At 33.7% G+C, this 21,773-nt stretch overlaps 1 protein-coding gene across 1 annotated transcript in view; it reads right to left on the bottom strand.

Annotated features, from left to right (window-relative positions):
• Positions 1–21,773, bottom strand: part of LOC149562707 (CMP-sialic acid transporter 5-like) — a 118,400-nt gene that overhangs the window by 45,271 nt on the left and 51,356 nt on the right. Inside the window, exon 4 of the mRNA XM_089826144.1 lies at positions 13,955–14,011. Coding sequence (XP_089682270.1) covers positions 13,955–14,011 — 57 coding nt within the window. The remainder of the gene's footprint in view (positions 1–13,954; positions 14,012–21,773) is intronic.

Raw genomic sequence — 21,773 nt, 5'->3', positions numbered from 1 at the left:
GAAATATTTAATTGTTTCCGAATCTATGTCTGGTTTGTCTCTGAATCACAAGTGTTAAATTACATTCCAAACTATTTTAAAATTGCGTCCATATATTTGATCTGTTGCATCTTAATTACTAAATTGTTTATAATTAATTTGCATAGAATTTTGTAAACTTGTATGTTTTAAACTTATAATACTAACTCTATCGCCCTTTGGCATTGTTTTTTTTATTTTCCATAACTCGTAATCCATATGCTAGCAATTATTTCATATCTTTCCTTTGAAGAGTTAATATATTCATTTGTTGCATTATTCTATACTTATTCTTATTTTAAAACATTCATACAATCATTTACCTTATTTCTTAATTCGTAATTCGCAAATTTGAAATTTTCTATAATTCTTGCCATTTGGAAAATTTTATTGTATTTGTGTTCTAACCAATCTGCTATAAGCGTCTTGGATCTAAGTGTTTTGTCCAAGATCAAGTACACCCACCTTGGTTTTGCAGAGCCAAAAGCGTAGGGGACTTGAATCACATCAATCAATCCCATCAAGTTGACCTTAATCGGTTGGATATCCCAGCATCGAGCAGGCAAGGCTCATATGATTCCAATCTGCAGTTTTGGGAACCAACAAAACCTTAAAGACATTAAACACCTAGAATTTAATTTCATAAAATATACCCACATTTTCCTACTAATATCATCCATAAACAAAAGAAAGCCCCTCCACATAATAACTAATCATGTGCCCATTGGTCCCCAAATATCAATATAAGCAATTCTAGAAGTCTCTATGTTGCTTCCTATTTTGGCAAGCACGCACCCTCTATTTGTTGCTGAATGTCAAGAATTTCTTCTAGCAAGATGTCTTGATCTGATTGAGAGAAGTAGGATGAACGGAGCTGTCCATACTATTGGCACCAAAGTCAAGAAATGCACTCTTAGTTACCAATATGTTCCTTGACCTATTTATACAATTCATGATCTTCTATACCAAAAGAAATAGTCTTCTTGGTCTCTTGTCAATGATATTACATTTATGCTCACTGAAAATGACATCTAGGTTAGGACTTTCAAAAAAATAGTGATTTCCCTCCACAGGGTATTTGTACAAGCATTCTCCCTACAACCATATACTTCTCACCAACACTATGAACTACTCTCAAATGTTCATGAAGTGAGGTTCTTGAATCAATGTACCAAGTAGATTGTCATATCGCCGTGAAGGCATTAGCTATGCTAAACTAAGAATTTAAGATTGAGGGTGACCAACTCCATAAAGAACCAGATGTTAAGGCCAACCAGAGAAAGATAAATACTAGATTTAATAATATTAACTTGTATATGGTCGACACGTTATTTTTGGTCAACTGTTGAGAAACAAAAGGAAGTAGTTATATTTAGGAGATAAAACAAAGAAAATCTAATTAGAAGGTGGGTTGTTGATTAAGGTCAGCACTTCTTGGAGTATCACCTCCTTTGAGACGAGGTATGTTGAGCAGCGTAGATTGAAAAATTGGATGAATCACATTGGACTCAAAAAAACTAATGAATCTATAAGTGAGCCAAGTTGAGGACTCATGAAGAACTTGCAGGACCGAATACAAGTGAGTCCTCAACTTGGATTCCCAGATTTTCTCTCAGGTTCGCTCAAGCCGAACATCAATACTCTTGAGTTCTACAGATAGACTCTTGAAACTTTTTAAAATGGAACAAAATTGTCTTAACAATACACAAATATATAGAGATTACAGACGCTATAAAAAGTGCTAACTAAAAAGTAAAATTGTCTAAATAAAGACGATGTCTAAAAATAGACCAAATTAAGAAAACTAAAACTAAAGCCTATATGGCCATTAACTGAGATTCTAAAATAACGAGTAATTTGGAAGTCAATAATGGAGTTCTCACCACCAAGCTCGCATATGTGAGCCAGTCTCAGCTATCATCACCGAAAAGTTGCTGGAGTTTTTTATTGCAGCGCCCACGTTGTTTGGTGCTTGGTGGTCTTCAATGAACATTCAATGAAAGATGAGGAGCTGGCTGGTACCAAAAGAGAGGTAACTGTATGCGTACATCAAGTATAGAAGTTTTCTTTTAAATTTTCTAGAAAGTTATGTTGCAATACAGTGCTAAACATTCTGGTGAAATTGCACTTGCAATAAGAACTGTTTGTTGTTCTATGATTCTATCAAGTATGTTTCATGACCCTTTGTTGTCAGCAAAAGTTTGAATGTGTATTTGCAGATATTTATTCCTAATTATATTTAGATTTACAAAGGTGTGTGATTACTTTCAGACTGGAATAAATTTGCAGATATTAGTCATCTACTCTATTGGTTGAATTTAGTTGCAGGGTTGTGATTGTCATTTCAGAGTTTAACCATTTTGCAGCAGAATCTTCATTCACTCATCTGTATAAGAAAAATGACAGAATTATAATTAAATTATTATGTTTCAGATTTGAACGAAGGGGCAGTTTGTCTTTAACATCATTTGTAGTTGAAACTGAGTTGAAGTAGGTATACCGTATGAGCGTTGCAGCAGATCATGTTGCTCTTAGCAGGAAAAGGTATGGAGATCAAAATCTGAAAAAAAAATCAACACATGTTTTACATATCCTTGAATATTGATGTGATTAATATTAACTTAGGTTATTATACCTTTGGGAATAGTGCACGCTTTTAGCATTGATCTGTATTTTCCTCTTCATGAATAGTTTGATTTTATGAACTATTTATAATCTCTCTAAAATGCTTCCTGGATGATTCGAGAAGCAGTGGGGTGATGAGAGATTTACATGCAAAGTCATAGAAATGCTCCTTGTAGTCATGGGCCTGAATTGGTCGCATTTTAACTTCATTAAGAGGGAGAACATATATAGATTTCATTTGCATACGGAAGAAGAAATGAGATTCAGAGTGACCTTGTGTGGCAGAGGGATAGTGCCAAATCACTGTGCAGAGTATTAGCAAGCTTGTGTAGTAGTATGACTGCTAATGCTCTTTGTTTGGTCCAATTGGAAACAGCTATTTTATTATGGTGATCAAAGTTGAGAGGGAGTCTCTATTGTGAGAGAAGCTCAACCATTCTCATGCATGCTATTAATGAACTCTTCTCTATGAAGGAGAAGTTTAAGGTGAAATCCCTTGTTAATGAGTTCTCTATGAAGGAAGTTTGAGGCGAAATCCCTTGCTAATGAGCTCTTCTCTACAAGAGAGGTTTGAGGTGAAATCCCTTGTTCCACTCTCTACAAGTATTGGTATGGTGGACCACCCTGTGCGAGTAGGCATAATGGAAATGCATTCTTCTCTGGGAGAAATCTAAGGTGAAAGCCCTTGTTCCACCCTTTGCGAGGAGGTATGGTGGACTATTAGTTTTTAGAAGACTATTGCAAATGTATTGGCAATGCCGGATTGGTATGTGTTTTTTTTTAATACAACATCCTCTTAGATTTAAATATAGAAAAAAGACCATGAATAGACATGTCCCTTCATGGGACACGTCTATTCATTAATCAAATAATAATTAATATAATAATATCCTTAATCATATATATATATATATATATATATATTTCTCTCGTATATTTATATCTCAATTATATCTCATAATTATATACATGTTTATCTGACAGAAGCTATCAAACGTCAACACTCCCTCTTAGCTAGGGAGGATAAACACACATATTACCTCAATGTAATATCAAGTTAGCAAGATTAGGGATATCTTTGATCAGAAGATATTCATCATTTTGATATCACATTTAATATCAAGTGTCTTGGTCTCCCAGAATATCAACATTCGATATCCAAAGTACTCAAAAGTTTTGATATCACATCTAATATCACAAGTATTGATCTCCCAAAATCATGAGTATTGGCCTCCCAGGAATATCAATGATATTTACCAAATACTCTTTGAGAAATGGCCTTCCAGAATGCAATATATTCACCAAATACTGTGTGTAATGGCCTCCCAAAACATCAGGACGCGTGATATTCACAAATTACTCTGTGATATATGGTCATGGAACATCAAGACGTGTGATATTCACCAAGTACTCTATGTAATGGCCTTTTAGAATATCAATAACATTTACCATGTACTCAAAAATGTTTATAAGGTATGTGCACACACATTCTCATAATGCTAACCATTTAAACTTCCACTAAGCAAAGTATAATCTATTATGATCTGCATAGACATTGTAAGATATCCATCATAATAGAAAATTAAGTTATTGTAATATCATCACCTTTCAGTAACTTATGCAATTTCAAGTGATGATCATTTGGAAGTTGTCACTTCCTCATGATGTACACAAGGGGTAGGCCCATCACATAGTCACAAGGTATATTCATAAATCACAGTCCTCTTGACTGTTACAATTTATTGATCATTTGAGAATCCATCTCAACATGGTTTACTCCCTTTGAATCAATATGGTCGACATTGTCGAAGGTTGAATGAGTCATATTCTCTATCAGCTCCCTCTCTTTCAAGGTTGCCTCTAATGAAATTTCAGTTTCCCTCTAAATCTCAATCTCCCTCTTTTCTCTGCAATAACATTCTCAGAAGCAAAGGCAAATAATTCTTGTAGTACACATAGAAACAAAAATAAGAGTGTTAACATTGATTGAAACGTTAGTAATTTCACACATGCTTATTACTAATAATAATATAAATAATTATAACTATTTAAATAATTAAATTAAGATAGCGTAATACTTCAATTCATAACTTATCAAATATATATATATATATATATATATATACACACACACACACACACACATAGTATGAATAATTAATTTATAATACTAGAATAAAACATACAATATATCATACCTCTTGATAGGGTACACTGTACCTTTCTCTACACACATGTACCTTGGAGATCTTATTATATTATATCAGCATTGTTTCCCTTTTGATTAAACATGTTCCCCTCCATATTCAACGATATTCATAGTTATTTATTTAGTCACAAAAAAATTTATCGTTGTCTTTCTATACTTGTCACCAATTGCTCCTTATTGTATCTCTATCCATTACAATTATCATGGTTGTATCAAATTGTTTCATCTCCAACTAATAATATTATTTTAAATGTCCAAATATGCGACCCTCCTTCATTCCTTCTTATCGCAATTATATAATTTATCTTCCCTTTCATTAATGTACAATGTCGATAGTGCACTCGTTGAACATTCTCCAAGTGGTCGAGATGTTTCCTCATTATCAACCAACACTTCCTGCACTGACTTATCCATAACGTCAATATTTGACTTGACTCCCACCAATTAGTCACACTGGAACTTGCATACTTGAAGAGATTTACAAATGAAGAAAATATAATGAGACCTACATCTATGTCACACAAAATCGAAAGCTCCTTCATTTCCTTAATCAAACCCCCACACCACTTGCAAAAGGTCACATGCTTGGTCGCTACCTTCTCTATTTTCATCTCAATTCTCTCAAGCGCATTTCATATCCAAGATTTTAAATCTTTTATGGTGCAAATTCATTCCACAGATAGAAGTACATTGCAGACAATAAATTTGCACCTCTTCTCCATAATCTATTATCGCTCTTTTCATAGATAGCAACTGACGTGGACAATAGTAGGATGTTGCTTCTAATTCTGTATATTTACACAACCATTTCTATTTGTTAGCTATCTACTAATATCATTAGTTGAACATGATGGACCACACAAAATTTCCATCAAATCTCTCTCACATCTTTTAGATAATATAGACTTCTTTCTCCATTATCCACTGTTCTCATGAACGGTTTACTCTTATCTTCTAGTGTAGAAGTTGTCTAAGGTGCACAGATCATGATGGTGTCTTTGAAGGATTTTTTGAAGGAATCAAGCCAATGCGATGTTGTTTGAGTCAATGCCAATGATGGATTAATACCAGACAACAGACTTATAAATTTTATAACTTATTTGTAATTCTTTGCGACGCTACTATCATAATCCCTCTTCCCCTCCATTGTTCACATAACAAATATTCCCTCTTATTCAATACCTTGCCAGGGGACGCTGTAGAGACACATTGATGCACTATTTACTTAGTTCAATAGCATTAATAAATATGATTTAGATACCCAGAAGCTCATATCTGCTCTAATACCATAGAAGACTGCTGCAAATGTATTGACACTACCGGATTGGTATGTGTTTTTTCCAATACAACATCCTCTTAGATTTAAATAAAGAGAATAGGCCATGAATAGACATGTCCCTTCATTCGTTAATCAAATAATAATTAATATAATATATTTTAACATTTATATATATAGATATAATATTAATTTCTCTCATATATTTATATCTCAATTATATCTCATATAATTTTATAAATATATGTTTACCTAACAAAAGCTATCAAACATCAACATGGCCCACTCTCTGCGAGTAGGCATGGTGGAAGTCATGTGTGTGACTCCATTACTTTGATTTTATTTGCTTATGAAGAATCTACTGTGAATTATGTTATGCTAAGATAACATAATTTTCATGGGAATCTATGTGATGAGAACTTGACATCTTTGGTTGCAGCTATGTGTGCCTTCAATACTAAAGATCTCTCTCTAGCTAAGAGGGAGTTTGGAGGACTACAGTTGTGATAGAGTTCTTTATCTCTGATTTTTCTATATATAGAAATATTACCTCTCTATTGTGTCAACAGCTGGAGAAATACTTATGATACTATTTGAGATAATATTATATGAAAAAACTATTACAAGATTCAAGAATTGGCAAATTGATGGATTTCTAGATGATTGATTGATTAACAGAGGAACAAATGTGTTCCTTATAAAGAATTACAAGGACGTTGTTTCTTTTAACGTAGACTGAAGACGAAATTAGAAACAAAACTAAAGACAAGATAGGAAACATTCGTATCTAGGCTGAAGACAAAAGAGACGGGATAGGAAACATTCCTATCTAGATTGAAAGACGGACTACAGACAAGTAGTTGAACATTATAGAAAGTATTTAACTAAGGAGATTATATCTTAATAAAGATATTAAAGAAATTATCTTAATACCCTCCCTTAATGGTCAACGTACGGATGTCGGAACATTCTGTGATAACTGAGACCTTCCCTAGATCTACAGAATGCTGAAACCAAGAAGTTTTGCCAGAAGAGTGCTATGACTCAAAACAGATTGCAATTACACAACTTTGTTTTTTGTGGAAAAAATGGTAAAACCTAGAATCTCATGCAACCTTGCGTATTACCAACAACATGAAATGATTTTTAAGGAGAAAATCAACAAACCCAAAAAAACAAAAATAGATTCAGAAGGCGAAAAATGCAACTTCGCCTTGATCAAGAAGCTCAACAACTTGTGCTATTGGCTGGGAAGCATTTTGCCTTGATTGGGCAACCAAATGTTTCCAGCACTCAAACTTCATTTGGCCAAACTTGTGATAGTAATTACACTGTACGTTTTGCTTTGTAGAGCCATCCAGGGATTGAGCAGAAGGTTGATGCTAGAAAGGTTGAGAAGACTTATGGTTGTCGATGTTCTGTTGAAAGGATTTTGCAGCAAATGCCTGCTCTGAGGAGGCTATAGAAGCACTGCTGCCAAACTGTTGTTTCCAACGATCCTACTGCAGAAGTTTGGCGCATAATTCTGGAAACTTCAGATCAACATTTCTTGACATAATGTTGAGTGTTTCTATGAAGTGCTCATAGGACGATGATAGACTTTTCAGAGTGATGACTACCATATCCTCTTCCTCCATTTTTCGACCATTAGCTTTGAGCTAATGCGAATGTCCTCAATCTTTGTCAGATGCTCTTGCAAGGACATACGTTCATCCATCATTATAGAGAACAGCTGATTCTTCAGAAAGAATGCCCGACTTTTGTCAAATGTTTCATGCAACTCCTTCAGATATTTCCAAATTTCTGCAGCTAACTTGCCGGAAGGAATCAGCAGTAGCTGATCATCGATAACAGGGAGCTTAAGAAGCATAACGGCCTCTCAATTGCGATCATCAAACTTGTCCTGTTCTGCTTAGTCGGAGGTCAGACAAGTCTTTGTGCCTAGAACAAGCTCATCCAAATGACAATACTCGAAGATGGTTAACATGCACTGCTTCCAATGGTTATAATTGCGGCCATTAAATCGGAGACTGCCCTCCAACATCAGATTAGTCAAAGATGCCATTTGCACGAAGTTTGAGGCAATGTTGAGGCTGACCCAAAAAAAATGACAAGTACACAAAAGAGTAGATGGAAAACTCAGAATGAATCTGCAGTCACAATGTAAATTTGCCGGCCCAAAAATCGAGGCACGAAAAACGAGGTACCCAAAAAATTCTAACGGAGACCCAAATGAGGTCTTGAAAAATCCACCAAAGAATCTGAAAACAAAAAAAATCCGACCCAAAAAATTAGGGTTTCAAAAAAACGGCCCTAGTTGAAAATAGCTTGAAAAAACTCAGATTTCTTGATAACAATGGCAAGTTCTCTTCAAGGATCGATGTGCATGGACAAATGGGGCTAGAGTGTTCTGAACAAACACCAAAAAAAGGCATGAGTTTGCAGAGCCGAACGCAGAAAACCGTTTGCAAAAAACCATCTAAAAGAAACACTCAAAATCATCACGTGATATCATACGCAGGGGGAGCTCGCATGCAAGGAAGATCCTGTTGTTGCCAAAAAAAAAGCTGTCAAAATGCACAAGAGTTTTGATACATGAAAGAAATGATCGTAGGAATAATCGTGAGGGCCAAAAAACTGAAGATATAGGTTGAACAAATAGACTAGAAATCACTAACAGAAAAGACGACCTTCCAGCTTCAAATACAACTTTACAAGATGGGTAATATTTCAAAAATTTGCATAAAGACGGAGCTACGAAATCTGCAAGTACACCAAAATCGCAAAGGATCTTTACGATTTGCAGATTTTAGTTAAAAACTTTAGACTTCCTAGAAAGGATTTCAAAAAAACTGAAAAAATAATAATTTCAGAATTTTTATTTTTTTTGAAAAACTAACTTGACTCTAATACCATGTTACAAGATTCATGATGATTGATTGATTAACAGAGGAACAAAAATGTGTTCCTTATAAAGAATTATAGGGACGTTGTTTCTAAAAGAAACAACGTGAACTGAAGACGAAATTAGAAACAAAACTAAAGACAGGGTAGGAAACATTCCTATCTAGACTGAAAGACAGACTACAAACAAGTAGTTGACCATTATAGAAAGTATTTAACTAAGGAAATAATATCTTAATAAAGATATTAAAGATATTATCTTAATAACAAGATTCAAGAATTGGCAGATTAACGGATTTCCGGATGATTGATTGATTAACAGAGGAACAAATGTGTTCCTTGTAAAGAATTACAACGTAGACTGAAGACGAAATTAAAAACAAAACTGAAGACAGGATAGTAAACATTCCTATCTAGACTGAAGACAAAAGAGACAGGATAGGAAACATTCCTATCTAGACTGAAAGACAGACTACAGACAAGTAGTTGACCATTATAGAAAGTATTTAACTAAGGAAATAATATCTTAATAAAGATATTAAAGATATTATCTTAATAAAAACGTGTCCTACAAAGAACTATTTGGAAATTGAAGAGATATTTGGTTATAATATGTGATTGCCTTGTGTGAAGTGCATTGTATCAAGTGGAAAGCATTATACTTGAACATTTATTATCAATAAAAGCGATATTTTTCTGGTGTGGCTGGGTTTTTCCCTTCAAGTTAAAGGGCTTTTCCAGGATAATTTCTTGTGTCTTTTGTACCTATTTTGTTCTTTTGTATATTGCTGATTACCTTCATTTCTGTGCTAAATATTAGCACAAACTATATATATTTATTTGATTAGATAATGTTCCTAACCCTAGCAGGAAAGACCTATGTTTTATCTGTCTCAATATGAAAAATCTATTTCATGGATTGTATTTCAATGATTTCCTAACATGTTGTATGACCTCAACGAGCTCAACCAGGTACATGAATGTTAATTATTTTATTCTATTTCTTGTTCTGCTTGGAATTTGTGATTTAGGACAAGAACTAGGGTATTTTCAAAAATGGGGGCATTTCATAGATGATTCTAACTGATCTACTCATCGGGCTATGAATGCATATTAAATTGATGCCTTCTCCTTCGAATGCTCTACAGCATAGAGCTTTTGTAGATTATGGTGAGCTTGAGACCCTCCCAAGTTGGATTTATGTTCAGCCAACCTTTTCCTGCAATGCTTCTTCATAGGACCCAGCTTATCACAATTATGACATGATGTTTTTCAAATTCTTTATTTGCATTCTCATTGCAAACTAGTCCTTTCTTGTGTGACCGTTTGCCTGTGCCTTTGTCCTTGGATGCAAATGCTTGTTCCATACTTATTGTCTCACTGCTGCTACCAAACGGCTTCTTTAATATGTCTACTATAAGAGCTTATTGAAGAGCTTTTCAAAGTTCAGGTCAACATCTGAGGAGGTAATACTGAGTGTCTCAATGAAATGTTCATAAGCATGTGGTAAGTTTTTCAACATGATTAGCACCATGTCCTCTTCCTCTATCATATAGCCAGTCGCTAACAATTGTTTCTTTGATGTCCTTTATCTTATGTAAATGTTCCTGCATGAACGCTTAATCATCCTTCCCCATCAGAAAAATAGAAAAAAGTATTCTTTATGAAGGCCCTGCTTTCATCCGAGTCCCATGAAGTTATCACAGATGCTTCCAATTTCAGCTTAAGTCATCATTGTTTAGACTTCAGGAAGCATGGCATCCATCACTGATAGATTGATGAATGTGACAAATTATTAGTTTATAGACTTAGTTTGATAAAATCGTTTCAAATAGAGGTTAGTCTTAAATTAGCCTTTACACTTTATTTAGATTTTTTCTATTTTCAGTTTAGTACTTTTAGCTCATTGTCAACCTACATAAGAAAGTGCTTTCTTCTAATTTTATCAATTGAATATATTGGTAATCATTTCTGTCTGTATTTGTAATAATTAGAAATTTGAAAGAAGTTAGATTCTCCTTAATGAAAAGTTATAAATCTGTAAAATTATATGCATCATAAAATTTATAGAAGAAAACTCGGTTTAAACATATTAAATTCGTATATTCTATTATAACATCATTTTTATAAACAAATACATACCATTGAAATACAAGAAAGATTCTTGCACAATACATTATAAATAGCAGGCGTTGATATATATTATATACCTATAATATCGCTTTCATAAATACAACACATTTAAAAATCAACAATGTATAAAACATTTAAAACACATAACAATAAACATAGTATTTAAATTGCATACATGTATAAAATTTAATTCAACTTTAAGCTCTACTGGATTAATAAGACTAGAACGATTAAAAAAATTAGAATTTTACAATTAGAAAAGTTATTAATGATATTCAACTAAGCTTTAATGGTATATAATTATTGATGACAGAAACTAAAAATTTGGGGCACCTAACTAAAATCAATAATGCAATGACAAACATTTGATCTGAATGGATCATATAGAAAAAAAGGGAAAGCAAGAAAGCATCATCCATGTGGATATAGTTAGTAAAGTTTGATCAAGAACTGTTCAACACAGAGGCATTTCTAGTGAGTGCCATCCCCAAATAATAAATCCTTATTTTTCTCTTGTTCTTCTCATTGGCTCAAGGGATGATAGTCAAGCATGGAGAGGTACTAAATGGTGTAGCTAATCAGCCAGAGTCTAAAAACAACAAAGTTCACCATTCAGTTTTCAGCCAAGTTACAAGTAACCAAACACAAAGGAGTCTGTTGTAACATTTTCTGTGACGGAGAAATCAACTGTTAATATATTTGCATTACACTGAAATACTGTAGCAGAAAGAATATGCCTAGAGAGCTTTTCAAGGTAACTTGTCTGTCTGTTATAGGTGCACGTTTTGTTGTAGATTATTCAAAGTACTATCAAGATGGTTCTCTGACACACAAGAATTTTTTTTCTTCACTGTAATTTGTAGTTCTTGCTAATATAGAAAGTTAAGAATTATGCAATGGTAAACATACGTTGATTCCTTATTTTGGAAAAGGATGTGTTTGTAGCATTATTCTTATTTATTGAATGGCTGATTATGGATTGCACATTTCTAACTAAACAAAAAGATATTTAACTAAAGTAGTTTATTGACTCATTCCAACTTATTAGAGTGATATATTTAGCCATCTAAAAGTTACTCTTCTAAGCCTACGTCTTGCAATACCATTCATGATTATCATCCTGATTTTTCTGCAAATCTATCACAAATAATCTATGTCCAACATTGTGAGAAAGCTCCATGAGTTGAAAGCCAGATGATAAGAACAAGGTCTGCTACTGAAGGAAGTACACAAAAACGTATATCCTTCTTGTTCTCAATCTAGACAGGTCTAAGAAAAATGTGACACTAAAATATTAGAGGAGCCATCACATTGAGAAATTGGTAGAAATTGTCAATTAAACCTTCAATCAATGTGGGAAGCTTTGATCAACTACTAACTTGTTCTTGGTCAATTAGGCATAGAAGGCCAATATGCAGCAAGAAATAAACCGGACTTGATGAACTGAATGAAAAATAAAATTCTCTTCACACACTTCATTAACAATACAAGAGCGGTTGAAAATTTGATGGTCAAGACTGCTATAGAAATCAAAATCATATGCTAGTCAAAGCTAGGAATGAAGATAGTGAGCTTTTCCAAATATTTCTGTCCTCTGTCTTGGGAAGTGTGTTGAAGATTAGAGGATTTCCAGTTTAAACATTAGATTATGATCATTAACTGTGGCTATCAATTGACCTATAAATAAATTATCAGAAAGGTGATATATCCGTTGATATCATTCCAATCTGCTTGGTCAGAAAGTTAACCCCTCAAAATTAGAAAACTTAATTCGAAGTGGAGGACAAGGAAAATGCAAGATTGACTGGAATTTGATTGTTATTGACTTGATGTTGTAAATGGTTACCATCATATTAGCGTACTCTGATTTATTGATGCATATCATACCAGTTCTCAATTTTAAGCCCAAGTTTGAGTAAATATAACTTCATTCAAAAACCAGAAAGAGTGTTCTAGCATGACAATGCAGATGCAGTTATTTCGTAGACCACCAGGGATAAGAATATTACTATGATTGTGTATAGTCCGTCAAATCTTTCAGAGACTGGGGACCATACAGAAATGATGTTAACTGATAAATATCTTCAAAAAATGTGTCACTGAAAGGACTGTGGACAAGCAGTGTGACTCATTTCTTCTTAATTTTCTAAACCTATTGCTAAAGTAAAGAAACAGGAAATGATTACAAAAGACATACCATATCTGAGAGCAACAGAGATTATTGTCTCTTGGGCAAAATATTTTACCTTCATTAATAACTAGTTTGGCAGCTTTCCATATTAATCTATTTTTTCCAATTATCTGGAACATAGCAGCAAAACTCAAGGAAAAATTGGAAGAAATTGTGATTTTTCTTGGAAACCATTTCAAGATTTTTCACTGCCAAAATAGCAAGTTTTTCATAACTATTTGATGAGATGATTTTCTGGTGATTTATCTTTAATAAATCACAATTTTTAACTGAATAACCACGAATAAATTGCACATTCCCAATTTTAGGCCATATTTCTTGCCTGCAGATCCATTGTTTCTTCTTTTTCAAAAACCCTAACTTTTTATCCTCATTTGTTTTCAAAAAACCTAACACTGTCAGAATTTTCCCCTATTAAATAATTTTTTGTAAAAAAAATGATTTCTTTTGGTTTGCTGATTTACACCCAAAAAATATTTGATGCTATGATCTGGAATACGTTTCATAACTATTAACTGATCCAAAGATTACTAATATAGTCCCAGAAAGAATTAGCCAAGAATGATTACAAATTGTAAAGATGTTAAATAATTCTCACCTGCAATATCGTGGAAAAAGAAAGAATAGATTTCTCTCCCGGTTTTTGTCTCCGGGCCTGCATGTACATCCAAAAATATATAAAAGTAAGATGCAGCAAAATTGTGAAGATGCATGTTTCAAGACTACTTGTTTTTTAAATGAATATTATGGAATGCTCCAGTCAAGCATGCACTTGTACCTCTCAAACTGCATCAATCTCATAGTAAAGAAGCAAACAAAAAAGTAACACTAAATTCCAACAATAACCAAAATGGTTTAATGTTGCCCAAAAAGCGAACTAACATCAAAATCCCCTAGGCTATAAAAAGTAACTAATCTCAAAGCAAGTCAGGTTATCCTTTAGTTTTTAAATTTTGAGCCCTGAGATGTTTTCAACTGTAAATAGCCCTACAAGAGAAGAACCCCTCAAAGAAACATTAAGCTGCTAAAGATCATGCAGGAGAATATGGAGTGATATCAACACTAGAAACTGTTGGCAGTAGGGCTTGTATTGGAAAATTTAACAGCATTATCATCTATCACTGCAAAACCGCATATGCAATCATGAATGCATAAAGACCAAAACACCAAGCTTGACCTTGATAAATAGTATTTGACATATAGACCTTCTGTAGTGAATGTATATGAAGCATGAAATGGACATTTGTGTTTTAAAATGATGGGGAAAAGATAGCTCTCTTTGAATCTCCTCCTCATTCCCCGAAACAGAATGATGTAACCTAATAAGCAGAAAACATTCAAACAAAAGAAGCAATTTTGTATACTTTAAACAAAATGTAGACTAAGGTGGCAGACTCTTTTAAAGATGAGTCATGAGACTCAATATCAAGAGAGAGCTTGCATAAGAATCAAAGACTAAGTAAATGGCAATTCATTTTATTAAGAATAAAGATGAAATGCTCCACTTAAAGGAATTACAAAGATGCTTCTAAATGAAAAAGTTGTTAACTGAAACTAGGAATAGAAAGTAGCTAAACTAGCTAAAGTACATTAGCGACCATTAAATAAGAAGCATAACAATACTACTCTAATACCCTCCCTTAATGGTCATTCTGTTAACTACACCAAGTTGCCCCATAAATTTTATAAACTTGTCCGAGCTTGGAGACTTAAGGAGAATATTTGCAGTCTGGTCCTTAGTTAGAACATACTAAAACATCATACTTCCACCTTCAACAAGCTTTCTGATGAAATGACAATGAAGCTCTACATGATAGGTTTGCTCATGGAAGACCAGATTCTTGGCAAATTTTTAGCCACCCTTGATTGTCACAAAACAAGGGTGAAGACCCTGCTTGAGGTATTTTCATGTCAGAAAGCATCCTTCGTAGCCATATTGCCTCACATGTTGTTTTAATACTTCCTAAATATTCAGATTCTATCAAGGAATAAACTATTGCCTGCTACTTCATACTGGTCCCTGTGACTGCACTTATAACCAGATTGAAGACATACCCAGAAGTATGCTTCTTGTCATAAACGAAACCTGCCGGATCTAAATTTGTAAAACCAATCAGCCGAGGATTTTAGCTTTTGTTGTACAAAATGCCTAAGTTTGGTGTCCCTTTCAAATATCTAGATACACGTTTTACTGTAATCCAATGTTCCGCCTTAGGGGTTGTTACGAAATAAGATTTGTAGCTCACAACTAAACTCAGATCAGGTCTAGTGGCGGTAAGATAGATTAGGCTGCCCACTAGTTGCCTGAAAGCTAATTCATTCACCACATGTGAATCTGATTTGATTATTTCAGCTCGTTCTCCATAGACATAGATGAAGGCATGCAAGCCATCCTAAACTTATCTAGCAAACTCTCGGTATACTTCGATTGGTAAATGAGAATTTTACCACTTGTTTGCCAAACCCCAACACCAAGACAATGATACGGAAGTCCCAAATCAGTCATATCAAATACTTGACACAAATTGAATTTGGTCTGCTCAAGCAACTGTGACCGATTACCTATAATAATTATTTAATCGACATACATGACCACATAAATGTTGTCATTGCCAGTGCTTTTACATACAAGTTTGGATCTGAAGGAATTCTGTAAAAACCCTGTGCTACCAAATAGGCATCAAGACTTGGGCCCTATGTTAGGCCATAAAGAGCCTTGACCAATCATGGTACCTGATGCTCTTTGCCTGCAACTTTGAAACCAAGAAGTTGCAACATATAGACTTCTTCCTCCACGTAAGCATTAAGGAAGGTACTCTTCACATCCATTTGATGGGCTTTCCACCCATTTTGTGTTGTAATGGCCAAAACAACCGGATGGGACTCATCTCTGATGTAGGACCAAACTTTTCCTCACAGCCAATGCCTTCTTTCTACGAGAGGTCCCTATCCACCAACCAAGCTTTGTACTTATCAAGAATTCCATCAGGCTTTATACCTCACTTCATAGACCTTTTTGCAAGCAATCAGTTTCTTCTTTGGTGGAAGATCTGACAAAAACCCAAGTGTTTCACTTCAAAAGACTATAATTCTCAATTTCCATAGCCTTTTCCCATCAAAGTATCCCAAGCCTCTGAATAAGTCTAGGGCTCATAAACACTTTTAAGGTTGGCCAAAAGAGCAAATTAATTGTGTTCTTCTTTATCTCGCCTTTAAATGATCTACCCTCAACAACCTCATCCTCCCAAACATCACCAACAAGCTTATGCCACCACTTAGGCCAAAGACTAGAACCATCTTCTTACAAATCAAAACTATCATCACAACTTGGGCTGCCTGGCATGAATCATCTCGGAATGGAACCCGACAATTATAAATGATTAAAACATTACATGTTAGGTAAATATACAATAATAATATAATACAATATATTATTAATATGATTAAGATATAGTTAAAAAATATACAATCAAGCATTATAATCTCACTTTTATATATATATATATGATTATTAATATCATTAAATATATACCTAATTGAAACTAAAATGAGATAATGGAGACAAAAGTCAACATTGAGCAATCACAATAATATTATCGACAAATATGTGAATATATATTCATAATCATCCATTTAATGTATTCATAGCATCTAATAATCAATCCAACTATGAATAATGTATTTTTTATTTAAGACAATAATATTCTATTATCCATTTATATGCATTATTAACGTTTAATAATTTATAATCCAAACATCCTAACATACGGTTGATAACTTATTCGTACACCGATTACGTCACTATAAATTCAAATCAATCAAACACCGATAAATTGGGTGTCACCCCTTTGGCTCAGGGGCTCATGTCAAATAAGGAGACTATAGCTTCAAACCTGCTGACCAAGTATATGTACTACATCACTCTACATGAGGGGGATGGTAAAAAAAGAGGGAGAACGGAGAACTTGGAAATGTAAAAAAAGGAGTCAATAAAGATAAAGGATACAATGGGAGTTATGCCACCTTACTTTTTATGCAATATTATATTCTAAAGATAACAAGGGCATGTTATAAGAGCATTTTGAAAGCCCATGAATAAGAGAGTCAGGTTGTAACATCTGGATTTTCTACAACAACTTTATTCCTTTTTACATTATTCAATTTTTAAAAAAAGATCAGCTGAAACTAAAATTTTAAACTAACTGTGGAGATCAATCTAGACTAAATACTGAAGTTAAACTGAAAACTAAATCTATTCTAATTACTGAATTTTTAGTTTTAAAAGAGTAAATCTAATCTAATACGGAAATTAAATCTAAATGCTGAAATTTATTCCTAATCTGAATTGTTGAAATGAAAAATTTCATCTAACTTGCCAAAAGAAATACATCTATTTCCAGGAAAAGAATCTTTCAGTTAAAAAAAAAAAAAGAATACTAACTCTAAAAAAAATACATACTGATTTACTTGAGAGACTTTTCCAATTAATTGACCAAGCTCTGACTTTGGTGAGAGGAGAAGCATTATCGTAGGCTTAACCTCCCAACCGCAGATATTTTTACTTATCCCCACAAGTTCTAATTTAATAGAACGGCCCTCCCTACCCTGAGGTCAGGCTTGGGACATTCATTGATCCAGTCATCAGAGTACTCAGGTGGGTTGAGGTCCCAACAGCTATTCGGTTGAATAACTGAAGCATCAAGACAACAACGCAATCGTTTTGTTGTGGCAATTTCGCCTTTTATCACCCTGGCCAGGGATTTCAAAGGTGGGTTTTTATAACCCGATCTCCACCACTCAGCTTGACAACTAATTATCAAAGTGGGATTACATGAGCTATTTGCATTAGATTAATTTGTGTATTATCATTTACTAATATCTTTCTTGTTTTTCTTTTATCAAATTCATCTACACCTCACACCATTATCAGATCTTTAGATCGGTGTCTCCTCAGTGCCTGAACTATTACATCTTGAACCTATTTATAAGATTAAGACTCTACATTCTCAGAATTTCCTTGGTATTCAGAGTTGATCATTAATACTGGTTGTTTATTTGAGAACAGAACAATTTGAAGACAAAATCTATAGATTCTAGACATACGTGGTTTGATAAAGGTATAATCTACATTCAAAAGTATTTTTGAATTAAGTGATGGCAATCAGTATTATCAGACAACGAATAAGATGAGAACATAAATTTTTTTATTACTTCCATAGTCGGCATAAATATCAACTACTTCTTTAGCAACCCTTTAAACAAATTCTGTTGGCATTCTTAAATAATCTAGGCATATAGTAACAGCAAGACTCAATACTGTGCACGCAACCCTTATGTTTGAATCAATCCGACTCAGAAAGGACAAAACGTGAGTAAAAGTTGGAAGATAAAAACAATTTATCACATCCTTACTTGGCTTTGGCTTCACAAACGGTTTACTAGATCTGCTAGGCAGCCTCCTCTGATATCCGCTGGAACCAATGATCAGAATGTGCAAAACAATTTTGTGGAAGCTCGAAGATTATAATGTCGCGGCAAGGCAGGATGATATTGCAGGGGATGGATGTAATTGCAGGTAGGTCGACTGATTTTTCAAGGTGATAAACGTGAGTGTAGAAAGAGCTTGAGACGGATATCTCAGGATACAAGGCAAATGGACTTTCTCTGATGACAAACTCGGGTTGCAGAATGGTAAGTTTCTGAGACTATGGTAGAACCAAGAGCAAACGGGTATCTCGTTGATGGTGTCCAAAAACGACAAAGGCAAACATATAAAAAGATATTGAATGGCCTTTTAGCTTCAACCGTTACAAGAGTCAAATGCGCTTTGAATTCCATCGAATGGAAAAATGAATCGTTGGCACAAAGATGAAAAATGTTTTATTAATATTATTTAATGTTATATTATCATCTTGGTTAGATTATAATTAAGTATATACAAGGTGACATTATTGTATTATAAATCATAATATAATAGTGCCACTTTGCAAATATTTAATTGTGATTTTAATCAAGATAGTGATATAATATTAAATGATATTACTATTTAATAAATAAAGGTAAGAATATTATTTTATTTTAAAAGTTTATTTTATTTTTAGCTCATGTAATTTCCCACTTAAAAATTTATTGTCAAGCTCTAACAATCTTGCCATGGCGACTTTTAGATCAAACCTGATATTCCTGATAACTAGGTCATATGATCATCCCATTTCCAGAGGACCTCGTTTCGTAATGCTTCCCCTCCTTCTCGGGTCTTTATCCTGCAACCTTCAAAACAATCATTCTCGCCAAAACATCAATTCATAATTCATAATTTGTTAAATAATATCGTTAGGAATTTCATCATAAATACTAACTGATTGAACAACGGCTAAAAACTATCTTCATTTCACATGAACACAATGGCTAAATTTAACTAACTTAAATTCATATAGTACTTTAGATCGATGCAACGTCTTAAGATAACTGCTTCAATTTCACACGAACATGAATAAATAAAGCAACCGCTATAACTACCATGATGAAACAACGGCTAACTTCACTTGAACATGAAAAATTATTTTCGTTCAACGGCTATATCTAGCTTAAAAATAATAATAATAATAATTTAGGGCAAAAATATGGATGTAACACGGGCAATAATTTAAAAAAGGCAGCAGGTGAGTATAGATAAAAGAAAGAATAAAACTAGCTTATATATTCTGCCACGAAGGTTCCAGAGAACATGGAGTTCCTATTCATTAGCCCATATACACATTATGAAAGGTATGCTAGATAAGTGACCAATTTATTGGTTGTATGATGGAAATTGGTTGGCACAACAAGTCAATCAACTCTGGCAAGTGAATGAAATTTTCAAAAGTAGTGAAGATTATTGCATTAGAATGAGACTTAATTGATGTTAAAGTCCACATGATATATTGGCAGATTGACTATTATGCAAACCAACATAGTGCGATAGTTATGTTCCCCTAACTTCCTGATACTAAGCTCACCATGCTTTGAAAATACCTTGGAGGCGGTTAGTAGTGATAACTACATAGTATTGAAAATTTTAATATTTAAAATAGTTTTGCAACTGTTAATTTGCAAGAGTCATTTATTATCTCAATAGTTATTTGAAGATTGGAGCCCACACAAGCATACAAGCATATAACATTACAAGCAGACAATACCATCAAGTACCCATCTTAGTTGAATAGTATTGTAGAGATGGTAGTTGATTGAAGGAGGCACATCATAGACGTCTTGAAGACATGATCTTTTTCAAAGGCAAGAGCCTATAACACAACAGTAAATTGTGAGCCTCTTATCGAAGAGGTCTTGGGTTCGAATCATACTAGAGACCTTGTTTAAATTACGAGCTATAATTTAAAAGGAAGAGCAAAACTATTCGATATGCATGTGTACTGATTTGACTTGTAATAACATTTGGCAAAATCTGAAGTATCAATGTGCACAATGGATTTGACTTTTGTCCTACCTGTAGCTTGCCTTTATACAGATTTCTTGAAAATGATAATATCTCCATTATCAATATTGTCTGTAGATAGATTTGAGATGATCTTCGACAGGTGTAAAACAAAATAAGTAGTTTATTAAGGCACCATATATTCTTCAAAAGTAACATATGGGTCTTATATGAAATGATGAAAAGTTCTTCAGAATAAGTTTGATCCACTATAAAAGGGAACCTTGGAATAAGAACAAATAATTCTATCATCTTAGACAAACTCAATTATTTTGTTTGAGAGGGAGTTCATCAATGAAGATAACTCGTGGATAGAATCACTGATGAGATGCACATGGATAAAGATTACATCATGAGAGTACAGATCATTAAGATAAACATTTTACTCAAGGCATTTCTAGTCTTCCCTCAAGTCCAAGAGGGAGTGTTAATGATCATGGACTTAGAAAAGGTGCATTCTATATAATCTTATGACTATTCAAATTATGGTTCTCTTAGAAAGGAGGGAATAAAGTGACATCATGCTGTGACACTAAGATCATGTATATTAGCACGGTATGAATTCCTGACAAAAAGAGAAGCTAAATGATCTACAATGGTGAATCTTGACTCAAGGGGAGTAGACCACACTTTATTGATTCCCGAGTAATAAAGAATTTGTAGTAGAGAATCATAAGTATCATCTTACACGAAGGTTATATGTCAAATAGAATACCTAGAAGATCGAGTTGACTCCCCAGGATCTAGGTCATACAAATTCAGACTAAGTGTACCATGTCAAGATGGTGTATACTCATAAAGTACAAAAGCTTTCATCAAGGCATTGATGAAAAGATAAGTATCTATTGTACTTGAGTTCTTCTTTTACCTTATGTCTATAATATCTTTCATGTGTATTTTTTTATAAGAAGAGTATATGCCTTGATTTTTTTGTTTTCTGAAG

This window comes from Cupressus sempervirens, chromosome 4, assembly GCF_028749045.1.
Source record: "Cupressus sempervirens isolate cs-2001-9-10 chromosome 4, ASM2874904v1, whole genome shotgun sequence".
NCBI classification, from domain to species: Eukaryota; Viridiplantae; Streptophyta; class Pinopsida; order Cupressales; family Cupressaceae; genus Cupressus; species Cupressus sempervirens.
The sequence above is the reverse complement of the archived record's forward strand: the minus strand, read 5'-3'. Positions and strand labels throughout refer to the sequence as shown.